The following is a 25,012-nucleotide window of genomic DNA, read 5'->3' as shown; positions in this document are numbered from 1 at the left end:
CTTACCACGAGGCACCTACCCTCCGAGCAGGACTAACCTTGCTCTAGCGACTCCACTCTAACCGGCCGATGAAGGCAAGCCAAGAGGCGGGAGACCTATCCCCCGTCATGCTTCACTCCGGCAAGCCGGAGATGGGGGACAGTATACTCTCCCTGGAGCACTCGGATATATAGCCCCGCGGGGTCGCTACTCCCCGTCATCCGCCTCAGATGCCCTGCGGGGCCCATTATTATAGTTATATTGATGATTTTGTCACTAAAAATTAAATAAATGAGTCCCTTCCCTTCGAATTATTAATTTTTAAACAAAATAAAAACCAGTGCTTAATTTAAGCTAAATAATCATACAACACGCATTTTAACGGCCAGTAAGCGTAAATGCAAACTTAATTATAAATAAATATTTTGTAAATTATAAGTTTTTACCTTTTAATATATTCTCATTTAAGGTTTTAGATAGTGTATTCTAATTTTATTTTTGTGTATTATTTTTTCTTGGGAGATATTATTGTATATTTTCTCGATTTATCGTCTTTTCAAATATTAAAAATTTTGAAGTAAATTGGATGATGTGTATTTTGTGATCTTTTAATGTATAGCTTATATTTTTTATAATTATAAAAAGTGGTGTTATATATATTCTAAAATTATATAGGTACTTAAAGCCAAGCTTTTAAATGATATTTTAAACAAAATGTATTCCACTTAAAAAATCGCTCACTATTTAAATTTAAACCTTATGGTGCTGGAACATGGTTCTATATACACATAATGCTGTATTCTTATATATTTTCCTTTTCAATCATAATACAATTGTGAAAAATATATTTGCCTTTTTTTCCTCTAATTTTCTACTATATAGTAATCAAGTACCTACCCGGATAAGAGATAGCCTATGTCCTTTCTAAAGGTCATGGCACATTATAGCGGCACCGCAACAGCACGGCTGCAGCACGGCGTCGCCACGAATTAAGACTACGGCTAGCTGACAGCGCGCTAACTACGCGTTGTCTGCAAGGTGCCAGCTCGCCGTCCGCGCGCCGGCCGCGAGGTGTAAGCTTGCTGACACCGCAAACTCAATATTATTTTAAGGCAGTTATGATTGAACACGACGTAACGTCGTTGTTTCGCTGCCGGCTCGGAGTCGGCGCGTAATGAGCATGCCGTCGGCGCGCTGTACGGATGAGGTCCGCTCGCTTGCAGCACGCGGGCTCCGAGTCAAGTTGTGTGGTAGCGGCAAGCGCGCTGACTGCTCGCCGTTGGCTTTTTCATGTTGACATTACGAAATATATTATAATATACACGATTTAATGCTCTTAATTGAATGACAACTTAAATGCTGGTGTGGAGCCGTGCTGTTGCGGTGCCGCTATACTGTGCCATGACCCTAAGGCTCTAGCTAGACTATGTCTATAGCAAATATCATTTAAATCGGTTCAGTAGTTTTGGTGTGAATGCGCGACAGATAGACTTGTAGAGCAACAGTAGATCAACATTGTTGATGAGCAACAAGAATGTTGTTGACATGATAAACTTTGCAACGTGTCGATACAACTTTGTATAGAAACAAAAGTCTAACATGAAATTACTTTGGCTTCGCTTTTATAACCTTAGTAAGCATAGTTGGATTTAGTGGAAGAGCATGACCAAAGAAACGATGGATGGATTGTTCAAACGTCGACATGGCTAGAAAGAGTGTTACTTGTGAGATGACGGCAGATAGAAGAGTATGGGAGAAGAAAACGTGCTGCGACGATACCGCATAAAATTGGGATAAGGGCAGGAGTATAATGATGAGGTATAGGTATATACTTTTTGCTGTCATATATATATTTTTTATTTTTTCCATTCCTTCCTCTGTCATGTCATTGTGAAATTTCATTGTGTCAAAGAAAACACTGTTATAAAATCTCGAAAAAAAAACTATAAAATATTAAAATTCTCTAGTAAAGATAAAATATTTATAAAGAAAAAATGTAGTGTATTTACAAAAAAAAAAAAAGTGAAAAATGGCGTAAGTATTAATATTCAATCTATTCTATCTATACTATATTCCTCATGAATTCGTGAATCTCCTGGTGTAGTTAAGTATTTGCAAACAGACAGAGACGCGGCTGAGAATTTTATTTTATATCACTATTTTATATCAACTAGCCTATATATTATTCTGATATCGAGCCATACCATTGCAAAATTTCATCAAAATCGGGTCAGTCGTTTGCGCTTTATAAATAACACACAAACTTTCGCTTTATAATATTATTAGTGTGATGTTAATCATGACAGCGAATCAGTGGACTAAGTACCTACTCTATTATGTATGGTAATTAGTTACGAACCGCCATTAAGTTTGGCTAGACCTATACCCTTAATAATTCTCTTCCAGTTGCGAAATATGCGAGCACTGTCAGAATCCTGTCCTGAAAGACGAGCGGGTCACCATCCCTGAGGGGTATAGCTACCACAGGAAATGTCATAAGTGCTGTTAGTATAGTATATCATCTGCCTAGCCTTTTCCTAACTATATTAGGATCGGATCCAATTCTAACGGGACTGCAGTAGACGTAGTAATGGCGTCCAGACTGATTATTATCAGCCACGGTGTCTGTTTTTCCGGGGGAAACCAGCCAGCTACGCAGTACATATTACAGGGCACAAGCATTTGCAATATGACACAGGTGCATTAACTATTCTTTCACTCTCTAAGCCCGATAGGACGGCAATCCGACACCACCGGAGAGAGATCACAAGCAGGACCGATGGTAACGTGCTCTCCGATGCACGGGGGAATCTCTAGCAACTTTGACGACTCCTTGGAAAGAATAGAAGCCGTACTGGACCCACAAACAGACCACTTTTTTTTATTTTGATTGAGCTTTCGGAAGAGCTGGTTGTGACATAGATGGTCTTTATCCACGGAGCAGCCGCTGATTAGTTACTTAAATTCTTCCTACATCTTCTGTAGTCAGAGAATTCCAATGGTTGCTTCAAAAACTTTCTACGATTTCGTAGAGTCTAGGCCATTATGACCACCAGGTGCGTCTTTCCTCCAGATGTATGCAGCGAAACCAATCTGCAAAACGCGGAGGTGTTCAAGGGCGTGATATTCTGCTCCAGCTGTTCCCAGAGGATATTCCAGGGATGCTCCACCGCTCGGAAGACGAAGACCACCAAGCGTGGTCGCTCCAGAAGGACCAGGTAAGTCACATTAATATGTAGTTTATACATCGCTGCATACTCAGACTACAACACCTATAAACTTGTTTTTTTTTATAAGTCTTTGCCCTTTACATTCCTGTCAGTCCCAGATAGGCCGTTTATCGAGAAACCTGTTCTCCACGGTTTCACTCACATCCCGTGCTACATACACACGGTTTTCTCCATAAGTGAGTTTAATACCACTGAAATGCTTTTCGAAATCTGACTGATTGCATCCTGAGATAAGCACTTTCAAGCTAACAAACAGGCTTCATAATATTTGCATATGTCGCAGCCGTATTGGGCTTAAAACAGAGCTTGGCTTTTTCGTGGCTTGCTGTTATGAAAAACTGGGCCAATTTGAATTGGGCAGTTGAACGATTAGCCAGGTTTAAAAAACTGCCGAAATGTATTGCTGAAATACGTTGTACAACACTAAGCCTACTACGATGGTCCGCTTTCATGAAGAACATGTCACATTGAGAATCCCGCTCCCTCCCATCCTATCCTGAAACCTCCGTTATTATTTTTGCCTCTATTCGCCCAGACACGACAGAGAGAGACCCAAAAGGCAAGACAGGAGAGCTGACAGCAGCCGGGACGGCGTCATCGAACTGTCCGTGCTGGTGGGATCCGCCACTGATTCAGAGGAACAAAAGAAAACGCAGGAGAAAACTAGGTGAGGGAGTTGCGAGAGAGATTTCTATTTAACTCACCATACATGACACGCATTTGTTCACTTAGGCCTCTGCCTCGAATTTTGCGGGCAGCGGGGCGGCAGCGGCGGCGGCGCGGGAGCGGGGCGGGCAACGGATACGTGTTCTCGAAACTAGCGGGCAGATCGCGCGGCACTATAGCAGTGTAGTGTTGTGTTCTGTTGTGTTTGCTGTTCCATATGGGTGTCCTCTCAAAGATGGCCGAAATAATTAGCTCTTGCACATCCGAACACATTTTGATACGTCACAAAAAAAATGTATAACACTATGCCTACAATGCAGATGCCCAACGCGGGCGGTCACCGCTTGACTGGAGCGCACCGCTCGTTGCCCGCCGCCGTGCCGCTCCCGCGCCGCTGTATTCGAGGGCCGGTCCATATGAATATACGCGTAAGATCCTGCCGCTCCCGCGCCGCCGCCGCTGCCGCCCCGCTGCCCGCAAAATTCGAGGCAGAGGCCTTACACACCCTCATACACACGCATTTGTTCACACACACACACACTTGAGACACACACACACTTTCACGTACACACACAATTCATTCAGAAAGAAAAGGTCGCTGCATACGTGACGAGATAATACTTCGGACGGGAAAATTTACGAGTTATGTACTTGTTTCTTATTCTTAAACCGCAAACTGTTGAACGACGAAACTCGGCAGCAACATATTATTTCCTACTTAAGGTTATGGCACAGTATAGCGGCACCGCAACAGCACGGCTCCACACCAGCATTTAAGTTGTCATTCAATTGTGTATATTATAATATATTTCGTAATGTCAATATGAAAAAGCCAACGGCGAGCAGTCAGCGCGCTTGCCGCTACCACACAACTCGACTCGCCGCCCGCGTGCTGCAAGCGAGCGGACCTCATGCGTACAGCGCGCCGATGGCGTGCTAATTACGCGCCGACTCCGAGCCGGCAGCGAAACAACGTCATTGCGTCGTGTTCAATCATAACTGTCTTAAAATAATATTGAGTTTGCGGTGACAGCAAGCTTACACCTCGCGGACGGCGCGCGGACGGCGAGCTTGCACCTTGCGGATAACGCGTAGTTATCGCGCTGGCAGCTAGCCGTAGTCACGCCGTGCTGCAGCCGTGCTGTTGCGGTGCTGCTAAAATGTGCCATGTCCCTTATATGTAGGTTAAGCTACTTTTAGCAATGTACGGGTGGTTAGTGGTTGGGGCGTTGGCGAAAAAAAATATTCTAAACTCGCCTTTATTTCAGCAAAACTCCGTTACCAGCTGAAGTATTGCAATCTGAACGAGTAAGACAAGAAGTAAGTTTTATATTTTATCACGAAATAATAACAAATGTGGAGGAATTCATTAAGAACGGTTCATAGGTCGAAAATGTTTGTAAGAAAATCGTATTTTGCATAAAGTAGGTTTAGATTAGACCAGTCAGGCAGTTTTTCGGAGAATTCAGAGTATTTCTAAATGCCAATATTTCTGAGAAATCTTATGTTCAAATCCAAGGATAAAAGTTTGAATTTTGACTTCAAAATGATGACGTAATTCACAAAGGGGTTTTTGGAAATTCTTAAAAACGAACGCAATAGCTTCTTATTTTAGGCGCGAATTTTCTTTCAAGAATTGTATATTTATTTATTTCAGACCTGCTTTTATTTGCAGCAGCCTCTGTGCAAGATTATGAAGAAAAGTACAGGTAACTAAATAAATGCATTGACCTACACAGTTAAATAAATACAATTAATTATCTTACACAACTCTCATCAAATAAATTTGCCAGTTTGAAATTAGCCATTTGACCAATCTAATTATATGCAGCTCAGTACCAGCGAGCCACACGGGGCTACTGCCTATCTGACCTACTCAACCCAGTTATCTGGGCAACCCCATAATCATTACAACCTGGCTCTTGACTTTCCGCAACGATTGCTTAAAATAAGTTTTAACGCGCCTTTCCTTAACTCAGTAGCTAAACCGAAATGGCAGACTTATTTGGCGACAACTGTATATTATTAATCTGACCAATGAAGCTGTTAGAACAGAAGTAACTACAAAGTTTATTGTAATTTTCAGAAATGGGAACTACAACCAACGTTACTCAAGAATTACTGAGACAAATAAACTGCCCTATACCGGATTGCAAGTAAGTACCTGTATCTAAGAGTATAACCAAGGACCTCCTGCCCCAATCGCCAACCTGGAGTCTGTCGACTGGTAGCGGTAAGACCACACAACACTCTTCCTCTTCTTCCTCCTGTCCTGTTCCCAATTTTATTTGGAGTCGGCGCAATATGTCTTCCGCTTCCATTCTTCCCTGGCATTTGTCATGCTGACACTCACTCCCTTCTTATTCATGTCATCTTTCAGGCAATCCATCCATCTTTTCTTAGGTCTTCCTCTTCCTCTCCATACATCTACATTCATACTTAGCACTCACTTTGTTGCATGCGTATCATCCCTCCTCATTACATGCCCATACAATGACAACATTTTATTTTTCATGTTTTTTGTAACTGGCGCTATTTTCAGACTTCCTCAAATGTCCTCAAATATCCTCACACCACGACACAGCACTAAGTAGGATAAAATATTACTACTTTCATTCATAATGGATTATGCAGCAAGGGTATCTCTCATGCCCAGGGACCATTTTGGTTACCCATTGAAAGGGTTTTTGATAGGGTTTTGACAAAGTGTTGTTTTAGAACCAATTTCATATTTGTTACACTTTTTTACGAAAACCCTTATCAATGGATAACCTCTTTCAAACCCTTTCGATTTGATACCTCTGTATTCAAAAACCCATTCTTAATGGGTTACACTTTTTTGTCGTAAGACGTTTTGAACGGGTTAGGTGATCTTCACACTGCCCCGCATCACGCTGCATCTTGCGTGTCGACGCACCTACGCGCGTTCCTGCGGGAGTGCAGATCTGCATCATCGTGCGGGTTTTTCACGCACTCACGCGCGTAGGTGCGTTTTGTAAATTCAGGCACAGCGAGTTCCATTTTCAAATATACACGTCACGCCCATTCAAAATCACGCGCGGCATTGCGGGATTCAGTGTGCCATACCTTGCGTCTCGCCCCGCACCTACGCGCGGGGATGCGTGTTTCTCCGCATGTATGTGCGTGATCCGCATGAACGCGCGTGGATGCATTTTCAGTGTGTTGGACTATGCGTGTTTTCCATACAAACGGAGATATTTCCATACAACGGAAAAAAAACGCATCCACGCACTACGCTGCATCATGCGGGGCAGTGTGATAATCGCCATACCCCTTCAACGACTGTAACGGAGTTACCCATTGGGACTACAAATATTGTAATTTTATATCTCGTGCCTTTACTTTAAAGTTCTAAACTACAGTACGGCCGTTGTATCTTGGCGAGTCTGAACATAGACTCTGCGAACTTTAGCGCATCAGATCGTCGCTTGAGCTGCTGAGGAGTCCGTCTGTCACACATCACCTGGCACTCCAGATATAGAGATGCGTCCGAGATATCAGAGAAGAGGGCAGAGACGTGAAATTCTTCTGGCTGAGGGCCCACGTGGGAACTCCAGGGAATGAGAGAGCGGACCAGCTGGCCAAGGAGGCCGCTCTGACAGAAAATACAGCGGAGTACAACAAAGTTCTCGTATCGAACGTGAGGAGGAAAATACGGGGACCATCAGAAAGTGGCAAGCGCGATATGAATCCTGTAGCACAGGAGCGGTCACAAAAGTGTTCTTTCCAAATGTCCTTGCGGCAAAAAGAACACTTAAAGAAGCTGTCCTTACACCGACACACATCCAGATCCTAACCGGGCATGGAGGATTCTCAGCGTATCTCCACAGATTCCACCTCAAAAACAGTCCCGCGTGCGTCTGTGACCCCAGCTGCGATGAAACAGTCTGGCACCTGCTTTTCGAGTGTCCAAGGTTCTGCCACGACAGAATGGAACTGGAACACACGATCGAAACCCAGTTAAGTCAGTCCACACTCCACACGATCATGGGGAAACCGGCTACTAGGAAACTATTTCTTGCTTCAGCGAGCAAAGTAGCCATAGTCGCAGCTGCGGCCAACAACAGATCGCCATCTGAAACCAGCGCAGTCACTACACTTGCCACGACCACCACATCTACAACCATACACACCACCACCATACAACCACATATAACGTCAACAACAACACAACCGACAACAACACTAACAACAACCACTCAACCGATAACCACACAAACTACAACCATACACGAAACATCTACAGAACAGACACCTACAGAACTGACAACCAGACAAACGACTATCATACACTCAACACACACAGAATTAACAACCACACAAAGGACCTACTAACACCAACTCACAACCAGCGCAAACACAGAAATCACCCACCAGTCAACAGTCAGCTCCAAGTACCATGCCCATCGCACAGCTTCTGGCATTCGGAGGAGACGGAGTGCCAGGCATAAGACTGCGTGGAGTTGCCTTGTTTATGAACAGGGAAGCGGAAAAAATAGGCAGAAGCTTCTGCATAGGCTCGAGTCGAGCTGGAGATCGAATAACCATTGCACCAAGCCTCGCCGCCCTGTTCAACGATTGCACCACCAAGACAACCAAAAAAGGTAGCAAGTACCATGCACTGCCTCAATTGGAAGTAGCCTCTCACCGATGCCGACTATTGCGATTCAAATGCAAGACGATCGCAATACTCGAGTGGAGAGAGGAGACTCCATTCATTCAGGTGTGCTCACTTCTGCAAAAGATCGCAAAGGCAGAAGAAGAAGCGCCAGCCACGGCTCGCACCATAAGCGTCGACGCGATGGCAGTTGGATGGAAAAGGGGTGACGTCGCAGACCGCTTCGGCTGTTTAAAAGCCTCGGAACACCATGAGGTGGTAGTATACGAGGACAGAGGGGAAACCTTGAATTTCCTTAAAGTCCACGGAAACCCTACAGCCGGCGCGACGAGTCCCACGAAAAGTCCAACTGCGCAAAGCAGGTCTGAGAGAGCCCAGCAAAAACCGCAAAGGAGCAAAGGAATACCACCAGCAAAGAGGAGCTCGCTCGTGCGCGGAATCGCCTTAAAGCGATCGGTTCTTTCCTGAGCGCCATGCTCCCATCGGTCAGTCGCAAATCACCAACAGCGAAACAGGAATCAGCAGTGGAGCGGTTTTTTCCGAAAAAAGCCCAAGACCCCGAGCCGCCGAAGCCTAAGCCTACAATAGCGGACAAGGGGCAGGTCGCCCACCGACCCTCGCGATGAGTTTGGCACCACGGACCATGTCAAAAGCGCTTTCCTGGAGTACGTTGCAGTTGTAAGGGCCACAAAGGAGGTAAATTGCAGGGAAAATGACGGGGTCATACATGGCCGCCTACAGCGCAAAGAGCGGTTTCGTGGCCCTGGACGAAGAGGCAACGGAGCGAACCGGCAAAATAAAATTCCAGACGCCACACGATGGCCCGATAGTGGTTACCGCCAAATGTACCAAAATCATGCTGGAGGATAGTATCCTTGAAATGGCACAGACCGTTTCTGGGACCTCACCATCGATGGAAGCTTGGGCGGTACCCAATATCAGATGGGTAAATGGGGTGCCGGGGTGCGGCAAAACTACCTGGGTAGTGAAACACTTCGACGAGAGGAGGGATGTCGTAGCCACCACGACAACTGAAGCGGCCAAAGATCTAAGAGGAAAGCTTGCGCACCAATTGGGCGATAGAGCGAAGACAAAGGTGCGCACTATGGACTCAATTTTAGCCAACGGGTTCAAGCCAAATGAGAAATGTCACCGCTTGACGGTAGACGAAGCTTTCATGAAGCACTTTGGGGCCATAGTCATGGCAGTAAAGTTGTCTGGTGCAAGCGAGGTGGTCCTCGTCGGAACGTGAATCAGCTACCATATTTGGACAGGGATAATCTTTTCCCATTAAAGTATACCCGTCCATATCTGGTGGCTGGCATCACACAGGAGCTGCTCTGCACTCACCGTAACCCAATGGATGTGGCCTTCGCACTCAGCGTCGTCCACTCCAAAACGTCGCTGTCTCATGTTCATTCCCTGAGCTTGAAGGGTTTTACAGGAGCGCAAATATCGATCACCGCCCAAAACACCCTATTCCTGGCTCATACGCAAGAAGAGAAATCTTCTCTTATTAGCCAGGGATACGGGTCCGGTGAAGGGTCGCGTACCTTAACCATTCACGAGGCTCAGGGACTGACATACGACAGCGTCGTCATCATAAACACTAAGTCCAGGAGGCTCCAAATTCATGACAGCATCTCCCACGCGGTAGTGGCAGTGTCGAGACATACGGCTAGCTGCGTCTACTACACAGATGACGCCGACGATGCCACCGGCCGCTTCATTAAGCGAGCCATGGATGCGCCAATAAAAACGGTCGTCGAATACAACCTCAAGACGGCCATGCAACATCAAGACTCCACTGTCATGTTACCCTACTGACACTCGCAAAGTCCCTAGTCGCTAGCGGGAAATGAGACCAATCCCCAATCCGTTCCTGTCCCATAATGTTGTCAAACTAAGTTCATGTGTATAGTGTTAAGTATTGTGTAATAAAATTCTGTATATATACAAGCTGTTGATTTGCATTTGTGCCATACTTCAGGAGGAGGACATACAATACGTAAATAATCGATTGGAATTACAGTTAACGGGAAATAGTTAATATGCGCTGCTTTTTATGTCATTGTAATGTCATAGTATTTCAGAAATAATCCAATTTTATGAATGAAATTCATGAGTGATCGTTGCGAATTCATTAATTTGTGTTTGCGTTTGTGTGAGGGCACAGCACAGTTTTGAGGCCAGTAACACACGCTCAGAGTTTGAAAACGGGTAGGTGGCATTGACGAATTTCCGAAAAAAAATTAAAATCAAAAATTTTCGTACCAATTTTTTTGTTTATTTGGATTGAGAATCATTAGTTTAATACGTCCTTGACTATGGCACGGATGCAAATCAACAGCTTGTATATATATATATTTAAAATAAATACATAAATACGCGGTGAACTCACATAGTTTAAGACTAGAAGTCAGTAGACATAAGTTTTTGTGAGGCCAAGACGGCGAAAATTATAATTAAGTACAAAATCTAAATGAAAGCGCGGACCCCCAAATCTGCGGTAAGGTTGTATTAATAAAAAAATAAAAAACTTTAGCGCATGTACAATCGTGAAAAAAACTGTTATTTTCATTTTTCAATTAACCCATGTATTTATACACAAAACAATCATAAACACTAAATAAAAATCTTAACAATACTAATAAAACTCAACAACAGTAACAACGAAAACTTTTGTAACCGACTGCGCTCAAGACAAGAAGAGTAAGAAACACTAATGAAAAATTGTAAATGATTCCAAACTTTCAAGGTCAAAATCTATTCCCCGTCTCCAACGTAATTTAAAATAATTTGATTTAAAACCCTTTGAAAACCCTGAAAAACCCTTTCAAAGGGTTATCTACTTCAATTGGATATCATACATGAGCCGGTAACATCTTGTACTAGTTAACTTATTGAAAGGGTTACCCTAATGTTAGGGTTTTGAAAAGGCTACCACTACCAAGAGACAACACTTTTATTGACTGCAGCCATATAACCTGTAACACTTTCGAAAGAATTAACTTATATTCGGGGTTGTACGGTCCCTGCTCATGCCCAGCTATTTGCCCAGAATTTTACTATGTTTTTCTTTATTTCCAGGGCTAAGCATTCACCAGAAATTCTAGTACCTCCAAGGAGACGTCATAATAGAAGGAAAGAAATTAAACATATAATTGAACCTGTTGTAAGTTATTATCTGCCTAGTCTTTTCCTTAAAAAATACTCTTTTGCCAATGTCTAACCGGGTGCACCTGAGTACTACTGTACCATATGGAGTGACTGCCTATACGACCTGCTCAACCCAGTTACCCGGGCAACCCGATACTCCTTGATTAGACTGGTCATCAGACTTTCTGGGTTCTGACTACCCGTAACGACTGCCAAAGATGTACAAATGACAACCGGGACCCATAATACCCAGTTCTGTTTATGCAGTGTCTTTCGTTTGGTTAATAATATCTTTTCTTACAGAGAAACAGACCTATCTGCAGTGATCTTCGAGTGGCGGGTACGTTTTAACTCTTTACAAATTTTCAATGTCAGAAAGTGTCAACAATCACACACCATCTGTGATCTCACATAAAATCAAAAACTTACCTCGTCAAATATCTTTGCTAATAATAACTAAAATTTGCTTGTCAATTATAGATAGTTCAACTCAGATTTGCGCGCGGCCCTATGTGTGCGTCGGCTTGTAAATATACAACTTTCATTCGTGTGACAGTGACGTCGTCCGAGCATGACGTGTTCTTATCGCTTTTTGTTATGGGTACAGTCGTTTACGAAAATGTCTAGTTCTTCACGGAGAAAATGTTTAAGGAGTCAGGTAGCGTTTCAAAAAATGAAACATTCAAAGCTTTTTATTATTACATTTTACAGTTTTTCATTATTTTCTCATACGTTTTTTCAAATTGACATTGACAGTATCTAAGAAATAAATGAGGTGAAATATCTAAGATGAATTAAATACTTCTTACATATTTTCTAGCTCGGGGTACGCGGACAATAAATAAAAGTGTGGACTAAGAATGTAAAAAGACGTATAATCTAGTATAATAATGTAAACAAAATGTATGGGGAATTTTTTAAAATTATATTGCTTCGCATAATGTCGACCAAAATAAGACGGAAATAATGAAACTCATAAATGAACGTTTAATTCAAACTGATGAAGGGGTGTTGGGTAATACCTGTAGACATGTACAAAAGAAAAACCAAATACTATAGACATTTTGACGTGGAGTCAAAATTTATAATTGACCTTGGTGAGAGTAGCGAATCTGAAAATTCATCATTTATTTTTCAAGTAGCGATTCAGAATCATTATAAATAAATAAACATTAAATTACGTAATAACTGATTTTCTTTAAACAGCCTTATACAACCCCTAAATAACTTTATTTGTATGTACCCGACTGTACCTCTTGTCACGCACACAAAGTCACTGTATATGTACAAGGGTTACCCACACAAGGCCGCGCGCAAGACTGAGTTGAACTTACTATACTCTTTTTTTTATGGGAAATCATCAAATGACTCCTCCCGCTGTGGGTGCAGCGTGAGGGAGTATCAGACTCTTACTGACTAAAACCTAACATGTTCCTTCTTAAGCCCTTTATGTACCAGAGCCGCGGTAACTCTTTCGAACACTCGCGTAGCCCTGGCTGGTGCTATTCAATGACTCGCTCATGCGCAAAAAGTATTTCTATTCTTATATTTTGGTGGTTTCGCAATCATTACGAACCTATCTTCGAATTGGTTATTTACCGAGATCATTACATTACAATGAATTAAACCTATCCAGTTAAACTTTTGCCGTCGTTTTAAACGTCTCTTGTACACTTGTCTAAAAAAATTACAAATTATGACCTTGAAAACGGACCTTCCGTTTTGCAGCCACACTTTTTTAGACAAGTGTTCAACAGATGTTTAAGTTTTTGTATTAAGGCTGTTGGGGTTTATTTTCCAGAACTTGGCGTCTCAACAGAAATAGCCAATATGGCTCTCCGCAAGAAATCTGAAATGCCCGTCATTATAAAATCTAAGTGAGTGTTAAGAAATATAGAGAAAATACAATAGTATCACTAGACATTGGATATTATATGAAACTGCCCCGGTCTTACCGTCATCCCGGGAAATTATTCCCGTATCCAGATAAAATATAGCCTATGTTTCTCGGGGATAAAGTAGCTTCCGAAAAGTGAACACATTTTTCAAATCAGTAGTTTCGGAGCCTTTGGGGTAAAAATAATTAGAAAAATGTTTTCCATTTTATTAAACTACTTAGGATATGTAGCTAAATCGTATGTTACTTGGGGACAGTGTAGCTTCCTCATAGTGAAATACCTACTTTTTTTAATTGGTTTCGGACCCTTTTGGGTACACAAAAATCCTCTTTTATTGCAACTGCACAGCTTACTCGGTAGTCCTGTAATCAGAAATATGGACAACTAGCTTCCGCCCGCGGCTTCACCCGCGTAGGGTTCTGTTATATCGCGCTACCAAGAGAATTTTTCAAAAGTCCGGTATAAAAACTATCCTATGTTCTTCCTCTAGGTCAACTCTGTCTCTGTACCAAATTTTATTAAACTTAGTTCAGTGGTTTAGACGTGAAAGCGTAACAGACAGACAGAGTTACTTTCGCATTTATAAAATATTAGTAGGGATACAGCTTACAGCTATTTATCATAATTATTTTAAACCATGCCCTTTTCACAGCAGTCGGTTGCAAGAAAAAACTTCACCCGGCATTTCGACACTGAAACACGAATTAGGAATGCGATCAGGTGATTAAAACACTTAAATATTAACTACATTTTATTAGGTTTACCTTTATGTACGTAAATACGGAATGGAATGTCATCATCTCCCGAGCCTTTTCCCAAAAATACCAGTGTTTTACAAGGAGCGACTGCCTATCTGACCTCTTCAACCCAGTTGCCCGGGTAACCCGATACCCCTAGGTTGGTTACCTACTGGTTGTCTGGCTTACCGGCTTCTTTTCTGGCTACCCGTAACGACTGCCAAAGATGCTCAAATGACAGCCGGGACCAACAGATTTTCGTGCCCTCTGAAACACGGTCAATGGGATCCAGGATATACTTAGAAAGTACATACAAAGTTTGAAAAGTTGCATTAGAGCTTGCCTGACCTGGAATCCAACCTCATACTTGAGAGGTTGGTTCTTTACCCACTAAGCCATAGCCACCACTGAACTGAAAGAGCGTAAACTTGGAACTAAAAATAGTTTTTACCATTATTTTGGCAGATATGACTTATCTGAATGACAGCTCAGATTGTCTGGATTCGAATTACGGTACCATGTCTGATTACAATTCGAGGTAAGTACAATCACTTATTTGTCACAGTAAAAAACTTCTACTGTTGGACAAAGGCCTTCCCCAAGCTTAGCGAGGAATAGTGTTTGCAACTTAACCTATCGTTGGTTGGTCGCTTAAGTTGGTAAAAACCTTATGATCGATTGATTTCTTCTTCTATCGAATTTCAAATAACCGTACCGATTTTGATGAAACATGCCTGAAAAACAGCTTTTACCTAAAAAAAACTGCATCCAAATCTCTTCATTTAAGAGCTACGGTGCCAGAAACACATAGCAAAGTAAATATTATTTATTTATGTTCTCAGAAGAGTAATGGACAGACGTCTCGGCAGCATACTGAGAATACCTTTAAAATACTGTAAGTACTTAATTTTAAGAGTTTCATACCCAAAGGGGAGGTTCATATAGAAATAAATGCTATTCTATTCTATTCTATCTGATGGAACGTGCGTCGCGTAAGGCTCGAGCCGACCGGATGCGTAGACGTGCACGTACCACTGAGCTGTAATGTATGGAAGTGTATGAGACAGGCCACACCGCTTGCGCAACGTATGCCGGCCATACACTCTACGGTCTACCGGAGAGGTAATCTGTGCAGGTATGCCCGCGCAGGTCAACCGAACATTGGTAGCGTGTATGGGGACGTTCCGATGTATCGGAGCGGTCTTCAGTTCTTTTTGCGATGGCATCGAATATGGACGATGACACGCTGGCATTGCTAGGTCTTGCTTTAATTTTGAAGATGAATAATACGAAAAAGAAGCGAAAAAAGTGGTGTAAGCATTGGTTATTGAAAAGAAAAACATATAGTCATGTTAATTTATTAAGTGAATTGAAATTTGAACCAGATGAAACGCCCGTTTGAAAGAAACACTAGAAAACAACTGACGCGACCTGCGCAGGCGACCGGAGTACACGCACACACGCACAGGTACACCGTACGGTGTCACTCGAAAGAATCGATTTTCGATCTTGCGCCGGTTGCCTGCGCAGGTTCAAAAAACTACACAGGTCTATTCCCACACACATTCCGGTCTACCTGCGCAGGCATACCTGCACAGGTGGACCTTTCCGGTAGACCGTAGCGTGTATGGCCGACTGTAGACGTGCGCGTCCGGTCTGCTCGAGCCTGTATTGTCAGTCGCGTAACGCCAAAACAGACAAATATTACGACAAAATATTCCATCAATCAAAGCTTACCGATGATGCGTTATATGCGTCGATCATACATTTACGATACGCTCGACGTATTTTCCGTCAGATATGAACCTTTCCTAAAACGGGACTATTTATAGCAAAAAAACACAATCCATTAAATTATATCTTATTTCAGTTAAAAGGAATATACTGACAAGAAGCTCACGTATTAGCATTCTTACAAGTTCTGATGATGAACGGACAAAGTAAGTATTTTACCAGCAGAATATGAGATAATTTGCTTGTTTAAACATCACCTGCCTAGCTGTTTCCCAACTATGTTAGGCTGGAAACAGTGCTCGACCGACGGTCACCGCTGACCGTCGGTCAGCGTAGCTATATCTGTGCTAGCTGTATACCTAGTCTATGAACGCGCACACAGCTACGCTGACGGTACGCGCGTGATTTTGTAAGTATATTGTGTTTCGGTCTGGACGTACGGTTAAGGGTCTCAGCACACATATGGGATCGGAAAGGGATCGTCACCGTATCGCCTCGAGCCGTTCAGAATGGTTTGTATTAAACTCCCTACTGCAACGCACACTAATCGGAATAATAACGTAATCGCCTCGCCTCGGAACAGGCTCCGAACTTGAATTCCCGCGCTTACGGCTCATCGTCCCCGCGCTTACGTTTCTCCGTCCCCGCGCTTACGTCTCTCCGTACCCGAGCTCACATCTCTTCGTCCACCCTTTCCCCTTTCCCCTCCCGCGACTTGCCTGCTAAAGACGCCGCCATTCGCAAGGAGTATTTCATTCGTGTTGCGCGTATGTTTTATTTAAAATTTTAAGTTCGATTATAATAATACCTGGGCCCCTTGGTAATATTTTTCACATATTTTGGCTGTAACTAAAACCCATATTAATGATTTGTTCCAGCAGCATTTTCCGAAAGATAAAACGTCTTTTACATGAAGATATTGTGGAACATCAAAGTATGTATCTTATGTAATTAAATATACCTACTATTTTTTAGAAGGTAATCATGACCCCTCCCGCTGTGGGTGCAGCGTGAGGGAGTGTCAGACTCTTACTGACTAAAACCCACCATGTTCCTTCTGAAGCCCTTTATCCACTCTAACGTCCGGGCCGCGCGACCGTTTCTCTCTCTAACGTCCAGCCGCGCGCGGCACCCGAACCACGCGCGACTCGCAACTTCGTCGTAACAAAAAACCTATACAGCTACTGAACCGTAATGGCTAAAATAAAGAAAAAAATACGAAAAAAATGGTTAAAGAATACAGATCAAAGTTAATGATATTTTAAAATCGTTAGTTATAATCTTTGATACTAAAATCCGGGTGAAACATGATTTTAAGGAGAAAAAAACACATTTATTTCTACCATTTTAAAATATAAGGGACAACTGTTGCATATTTTATCAATAAAATATTTTCAGAACAAACTAGGCTTATTACCCTTTCTTCTGATGTATATTTGATTATATTCGGTTAACTCTAAGTATTTTAATTAAATCGAAACAAAACACTACTCTTCGTAATTTTACCGCGATGTCTCCCGCGCTCGAGAAGGCTATTACGAAATTTTCAATGAATTTAGTATATTTCTGTTTAAAAAATGTATTATTTTGCTTATTACGATATTAAATATAATATTTTAATGCAAAGTTTGTAAAATATGTATAAACAAAACTAAGATTGGCCTATGACCTTGACCGGACTTTTTTCGAAACAACAATCGTTTGAAGTTAAAATTAGACTAGATTTATCAGCTAAAACTGTGATATTTAAACATCATCGTAAAGCCCAAATCTTCTAGTTTATTTTGATGTATAACACTTGTAAAATAAATAAAACAAAACGACATAATAGTTGACACTTATAAAAACACTTAACGAAACGAACGTCAAACGCGTCAACTGAACTTAAATATTTTTTTTTTTTGTCAAAAGCTTGTTACACGACCATCTCTTATTTTTTCGTCGAACTATTTCATCAGCTATATAGATAATCTGTCAAAACTCAACAAATAATACCGTATTTTAAAATAGATGGAGTTAAACACAACTCGTCGCTTTGGATACTATAGTATCCATGGGCGTATGACGCTACTTTTTTCTTGGATACTGTACTATCCACGGACGTTAGAGTGGTTATGTACCAGCGCCGCGGTAACTCGCGCGAACAATTCCCTAGTTCTATACTTCTTCACTAAACTAATATTATAAAAAGAAAAAAATAAATAAATGTTTTCTTACCTTAGTTAGAGGCTCTGAAATTATTGAACCGATTTGATAACCCCTGGCACTGTTGGAAAGGTACATTATTCCTGAGTAACATAGAATATATTTTATCCCGGTACGGGCAGTAGTTCCCACGGGAAGCGGGTGAGATACCCGCGGGGTATACTTCTCTTGTCTCAAATTACAATAATTTTCAGGGCGTGGTGTCAGAAAATTATATTCAACGATCAACCGCAATCAGGTACCACATAGATTGGGATGGTAAGCATACTTATACTTTTTAACTGATATCTACATCATCATCATCCTCTTGTCCTTATCCCAATTTTATTTGTGGTCGGCGCAGCATATTTTCTCCTTCCATACTCTTCTATCTGCCGTCATCTCACAAGTAACATTCTTTCTAACCATATCTACTTTCACACAATCCATCCGTCGTTTCTCTGGTCGTCCTCTTCCACTATATCCGTCCACATATACAACATGTAACTTAATTAACGCACATCCTGAAATTAGTTTGTTCAGAATCATTTACTGAATCGATTTATAACATTTTTAATATAGGTAATTTTTTATCCCAAAAATAATTAAAACTACGGAAATTATTGTTATATTAACCCTGTACAGTCAAAACAAATTCAAATAGACCGTAACTCAAAGTAATAAGACTTCGTGTATTGTCGGCTTTTTCCGCAGTTTCGTTATATTGTGTCGAGTCGAGCGGCGCGCGGCGCGATATTTGCGTGCGTAGCAGTATGACCAAAAAGTTCTCCAAGAATTGGTATAACTAATTTAGTAAATAACAATGCATATACATGTTAAATTAAAAATTCAGTGTATGTATTATGATTATAACATAATATTCTAATTGGGGTGTTTGAGGTGTGCGTTAATTACGTTACATGTTGTATATACTATATCATGTCCAAAACCTTACTCACAATATGACTCTCATTCCTCCGCATCACATGCCCATACCATATGACTGACGTATCTATAAGAAAGGTTGATTGAATTTGTCACTGATTATATAAAAAATGGACGTTCTAAAGAAGGCATGTAAGAGCGGAGCTAGTAACGTTCCTCGTCAGCTAAACTCCCGCATGTTGGCGTACTATTTTCTTAAAGATTTTGCGTTATGACATCTCCGCTAGTCATTTTGTTCTCCGTGATGTAAACACTTTAAAACTTCATAATTATGTTTTTCTTTCACAGGGTTGAGTTAGTTGCTAAAGTGTCAAAATTAAAGTAAGTTTATCCCTTATTCTTTATTAATTAATATTATAAATATAATATGAAACTCTTTATTTTCTCCTTGCCTACATAAGCCGGCGTCCCCGAATGCTACTCAGTAGCAGTCGTTGTTACAATTCCACGTCAGAGGCCGTCAGGCGGATTTGAGAAAACTCTGACACTAGGGCTTGTTAGGTGATTAAACCTGCAGCTCACTCGACAAGAAGATGACACTAAAATATTATTTATTCTGTTACAGAGATCAAAATATCAGTTATTGTAAATGTCCCCAAAGGTAACAAACAATTTTAATATTATTTCATATGTACCTGTATACTATACCTAGGTATTAATGTTTCCTATTTGTAAAGTCATCTGCCTTTTCCCAACTATGTTATTGTTGAATGAAGCTGAGTACCAGTGTTTTACAAGGAGCGACTGCCCTATCTGACCTCCTCAACCCAGTTACCCGGGCAACCCAATACCCCTTGGTTAGACTGGTGCCAGACTTACTGTATATTAAATTAATTATTCTTTTTGTTTTTTTTTTTAGATGCAAACATTACAGACGTTCACATAATTACCGCTGTATGAGAGATCATGTTATGAAATTAGCTGGCCCTACAAATAGCGAGTAAGTTACTAAACTTTTACATATAGTTACCGGCACGGATATTGAGCTCTCGGCGGAAGAGTGGGGATCGCCGTACTTCGTGACGGCAACAGGCGTTGACAGTTCCGGCTAGTTGACATGAAACGCACATAGTATTGTTTGCAATAATCTACCTATCTGTTAATTTTCTTACTAGAGATAGAAATTTGACATCACTTGTATGAGACTAATGGCAAAATTGTATATTAACAAAATATAAACCAAAAAAAGACATATGAAGTGGTGAAGGGCGGGCGTTTTGGGGGCTTGTCTTTTGTAAATATAAGCTGTGCTGGTGATCTGTGTATCTAGTATCTATATTCTAGTATTCTTTCCTCTTATTTGTCTTTACCAATACAAATACTAAAAAGGAAAAATATTGTTTGGATCTTTGTATCTACAAGCCTCCGAAACTACTGGACCGATTTGATAAGCTCTTACACTATCCCAAGGTGATATAGGGTATATTTTACCCGGGTTCGGGAAGTAGTTTACACCGACAGTTGTTAATCTATACTAATATTATAAAGCTGAAGAGTTTGTTTGTTTGTTTGTTTGAACGCGCTAATCTCAGGAACTACTGGTCCGATTTGAAAATTTCTTTCAGTGTTAGATAGCCCATTTATCGAGGAAGGCTATAGGCTACTTTTTATCCCGGTACGGGAAGTAGTTCTCACGGGATGCGGGTGAAACCGCTGGCAGAAGCTAGTATGTAATATATTGTTGTTGTTATTTTCCAGGCTGGCATGCTATAGAAATAAGATTAAAAACTTCATAGCCCCGCAATGTATCAGAACATTAATCTGCAAAAGTAAGTATCTACTTTATTTTTTCAGAGTTAAGTCAGAGTTAAGTTTTTCAATACTAACTCATCATCCTCCGAGCCTTTTTCCCAACTATGTTAGGGTCGGCTTCCAGTCTAACCGGATTCAGCTGAGTACCAGTGTTTTACAAGAAGCGACTGCCTATCTGACCTCCTCAACCCAGTTACCCGGGCAACCCAATACCCCTTGGTTAGACTGGTGTCAGACTTACTGGCTCCTGATGACCCGTAACGACTGCCAACCCCATTACCCACTAAGACCCCAATTAACACTAATACTAACGGAGGAAGGAAAGATAGCGGAGATGCCATAAGGAATGTATGTCAGGCACCATCTTGTAGGGCAAGTTACGTATGATATAGTTCGGCCGTTCAGAGAATGCGTTCCTGACACCTGTCAGTTAGTCACGACTAGTGATGGGCACAACATAACACTGAGTTCGTTACCGTTCCTCCAAAATGAACCGCCAAATTATTTTAAGATTATTTTCGTTTTAAATTGGCGGAATCATTTAAATTTTTATTTTAGTTATTTAAGTGGAAACCAAAAAAAGGTAATATTCATATAATAAAATTGTTTTATTTATTCTTTGTTACAAAGTTACAATTTCTATGCAATAAAGTAAGTACATTGAATTGAATGTGCGTACAGAATATTAATCAGACTCCGATTCGCTTGAGGAGGTGGTGTCTTCATCATCATCTTCCCCTACATGTATAATTATATTATTATCAATAACAGAATCAATCCTGATATCTCGGTCAAAATGTTCCAAAATCAGGTTTTTAGTCTTCTCAACAACCCTTGCCCAGTCATCTCTTGTGACTTCCCCGCAGGCTTCTTTTAATAGGGTCATCATCTTTTTCGTGCTGAATGGCGGGGAAGTATTGTGGCGGGCGGCGTAACCTTTTATTTGAGCCCAGATTAGCTCGATCGCGTTATATTGGCAATGATACGGTGGAATTCTTAGAACGCGATGACCGTACTCCAGAGCCAGTTCATCGATTTCGTATCGCACATTTGCCGCTTTATTTTCTTTAACTAATTTAATTAGCTCTGCTTTTAGCATCTGCATATTTGCGTCAATGCCTTTTGCTTGTAACCAAGCCACCATTTCTTCTTTTTTATTAGCTTGGGTAGGGGGTTTCTGTATTTGAACCGAGTGATAGGAGGCATTATCCATGAATATTACAGAAGGCTCTGCTAGGCTGGGCAAAAGCACGTTCTGGAACCACTCTTTAAATGTAGTGGCATTCATTTCCTCGTGGTAGTCATTTGTGGTTTTTGATTGAAATGCCAGTAACGCGTTCTCCACAAAGCCGTATTTTGCAGAACCTGCGTGGCATATTATCAGACGGGCCCCCTTACCCATTGGTACTTTTGACGTTGACGCTTGTGTATCATCCGTCCAGGAACGGGAAACCGTGTGATTGGCGTTTAGCCATGTCTCGTCAATGAACACGACATTATCCCAGTTATCAATTTTTTTTGCTTCCCTCAAAAAACTTATCCTTTTTAAAATTACGTCGTATCGTTCTAATAAAATTTTTCTTTTGTCTGTTTTTTTATACGAAAAACCTATATCTTTTAAGATTTTGGTTAAAGCAGTTTTACCCCCCCTAAACAGTCCAGCTTCTCTTAAGGATGCCAAAAGCTTCTTCCTGTTGAGATATTCATTTCTGGAATAGTAACCATATATATGATTTCTGATTGCATCGGCGTCAAAGGTGTCAATATCTGTCACGGGTTTAGTTCTACGTTTCTTCTTCGGAGTACGTAAAATATTATCTTCCATGGCAGTCGAGCCGAACTTTTCTTTATTAATATTTGTTATCGTTCGTTTGCTAACTCCAAGCGCCTGAGAGACGCGTTCTTGTACTTGTTCGACAGGTATCAGGGGTCCGCAATTTTGCCGCTCCCGCTCAAAGTAATCTTGCAGCTTGATGATTAACTCACGGGCTCCACTTTTCAATGTTTGTCCACGTTTAGGCATTATTATGCACCAAAAGTAAAAAGAACGCAATAAAAAACACAATCGAAGTCCTATTTAGCGCCGATGTCAGTTTGAAAAGCAGAAACAGTCTTAAGGAGATGAGTTACGCACGAAGAATTTATGTCGACTAATTTATTTATACGGGCGGCGCCCTATTTATATGTGTACGCCTGCGACAACGAAAATCTGATTTTGAAAATTTAAAATTTTGAATTTGACATTTGAACTTCATTGTATTTTTCTTCATGACTATTGAAGGTTGCGAGTCGAAAAGGTTGTATGCGTTTCATGTCGCTACAAGTCCATTAAACATAAGCCGGATAATCAAATAAAAACCATAGACATAATATAGTAAACAGGACTGCGCACATATTATACTACTTACTTATTGGTGTCTATGAGATTAAGCTATGTGAGACAAATCCGAATTTGCTAAGATTATTAAACACAGATTGGTATTGAAGTTTTAACTTACGCAGTTTGTTACCTTAAGATACTAATATAAGCTTTTAATAATTAGCTGAAATTAGCTGTATTAAATTCATAAAAGTTATCTTATAGTCCATTATTTTCAAATTTTAAAAAAGAAAAACAAATCTTTTATTTTATAATATAAGTATAACTGTAAAAGAACTGATTACGATACTTGCCTGTTATTTTTAGCACAGCACTACAAATATAAAGCGCTGACATAACCTTGTAATTGCGCAGTATAGATTTAGAAAAATATTGTTTACCAAGTTATTTGACACTCAGTTTGGACCAAAATTATAACATTCATTGATTATTGATATAATAATGTTGTTTTAAATTTATTTCATCAATTGTTAAAACGGTAAACAATCAGCAAAAAATTTTTATCGTAACTGCAACGCCATTACAAAGTTACGTCGTCAGTTCAATCGCGATGTGTCAGGAACGCATTCTCTGAACGGCCGAACTATAGGTGTGTTCAGTTACTAGAACTAACGAGGCGTTCGGGTTCCTTGTCAAATCAATACCAATCCGTCAAAGATTGGTCTTTATTGATTGGTGATTTTATTTTGAAAATAATGGTGGGTATGGAGCTGAGCGAGTAATCCACATTTTGGTGAGCTGCTTTCTTAGGAGATTTTGCGTTATGACATCTCCGCTATTAATTTTTTTCTCCATGCTGACACCCCTTTTAACCCTTACAGCCAGTTTCTTCATCAAAAGTAAAAGCCAAAGTAAAAGTCAAAGTAATGTCTAAAGTAAAAGTAACAGTCAAATTCGTTTTTTCTATTAGTTTTGCTGTCACTTTAGCCTTGAAAAAACAAATTTGACCGTTACTTTTACTTTAGACATTACTTTGACTTTTACTTTTGATGAAGAAACTGGCCGTAAGACACCAAGACCCCAATTAACACTAATGCCCATTTTCACCAACAAATACCTAAATTTAGGGATCCCCTAAGAGCATTTAAGGAACACTTGATACGAATTTAATCACCAAATAATAATATGATAATTTTTGATAATGATAATGATAATTTTTTCACCAAAGTTTAAGAGTCCCTTATAACCTTTATTGTAGGGGGAGCCCTTATTCTAAGTGATACTTAGTTAGGGAAACTATAAGAGATTGTTGGTGAGAACGGGCATAAGACCCCTTTAAACTCCTAAGACCCCATTTAACAATAAGTGTTTACGGCAGAATGGCCAAAACTGGCCATTAAGTATGGTCGTTTCTTTTTATAGATGACGATTATCCAAAAGTCAAGGTGTCACAAGGTTGTGGAAGATCGTTCAAGTCATAGCAAAAACGACTTTACTTTCGACTCACGGATAAGTATTAAAAAAAATATGTAAAATGTTCAATAAATGATAATACACTTTTGTCCAAAAAGCACATGTTTTATTTTTAGTTTTTTGGCACTTCTCTTAATTTTTTCTTTGATTGTACAATTTTTCGTAATATATAAAAAAAAAACATTGTCCTATTTATAATCTATATCTACTAATATTGTAAAGCTGAAGAGTTTGTTTATATGAACGCATTATTCTCAGGAAAAACGGGACCGATTTCAAAAAAATCTGTGTTTGAT

At 40.6% G+C, this 25,012-nt stretch overlaps 1 protein-coding gene across 1 annotated transcript; it reads left to right on the top strand.

The window, feature by feature from the left end:
• Positions 1 to 2,008: 2,008 nt before the first annotated feature.
• LOC124643639 lies at positions 2,009 to 24,813 on the top strand. Its single transcript, XM_047182655.1, has 21 exons — positions 2,009 to 2,013; positions 2,374 to 2,483; positions 3,053 to 3,197; positions 3,745 to 3,876; positions 5,144 to 5,195; positions 5,533 to 5,584; positions 5,962 to 6,031; positions 11,605 to 11,689; positions 11,977 to 12,013; positions 13,475 to 13,550; positions 14,224 to 14,291; positions 14,774 to 14,846; positions 15,151 to 15,203; positions 16,179 to 16,248; positions 16,921 to 16,976; positions 18,442 to 18,505; positions 19,460 to 19,492; positions 19,737 to 19,772; positions 20,031 to 20,111; positions 20,870 to 20,940; positions 24,645 to 24,813. Exons 1-21 carry the CDS (start codon positions 2,009 to 2,011, stop codon positions 24,722 to 24,724), a joined length of 1,449 nt encoding a protein of 482 aa, XP_047038611.1. The 3' UTR covers positions 24,725 to 24,813.
• Positions 24,814 to 25,012: the final 199 nt, after the last annotated feature.

The sequence above is a fragment of the Helicoverpa zea genome, chromosome 28 (genome assembly GCF_022581195.2).
Source record: "Helicoverpa zea isolate HzStark_Cry1AcR chromosome 28, ilHelZeax1.1, whole genome shotgun sequence".
In the NCBI taxonomy this organism is placed as follows: Eukaryota; Metazoa; Arthropoda; class Insecta; order Lepidoptera; family Noctuidae; genus Helicoverpa; species Helicoverpa zea.
This window is presented reverse-complemented; position numbering and strand designations above follow the sequence as displayed.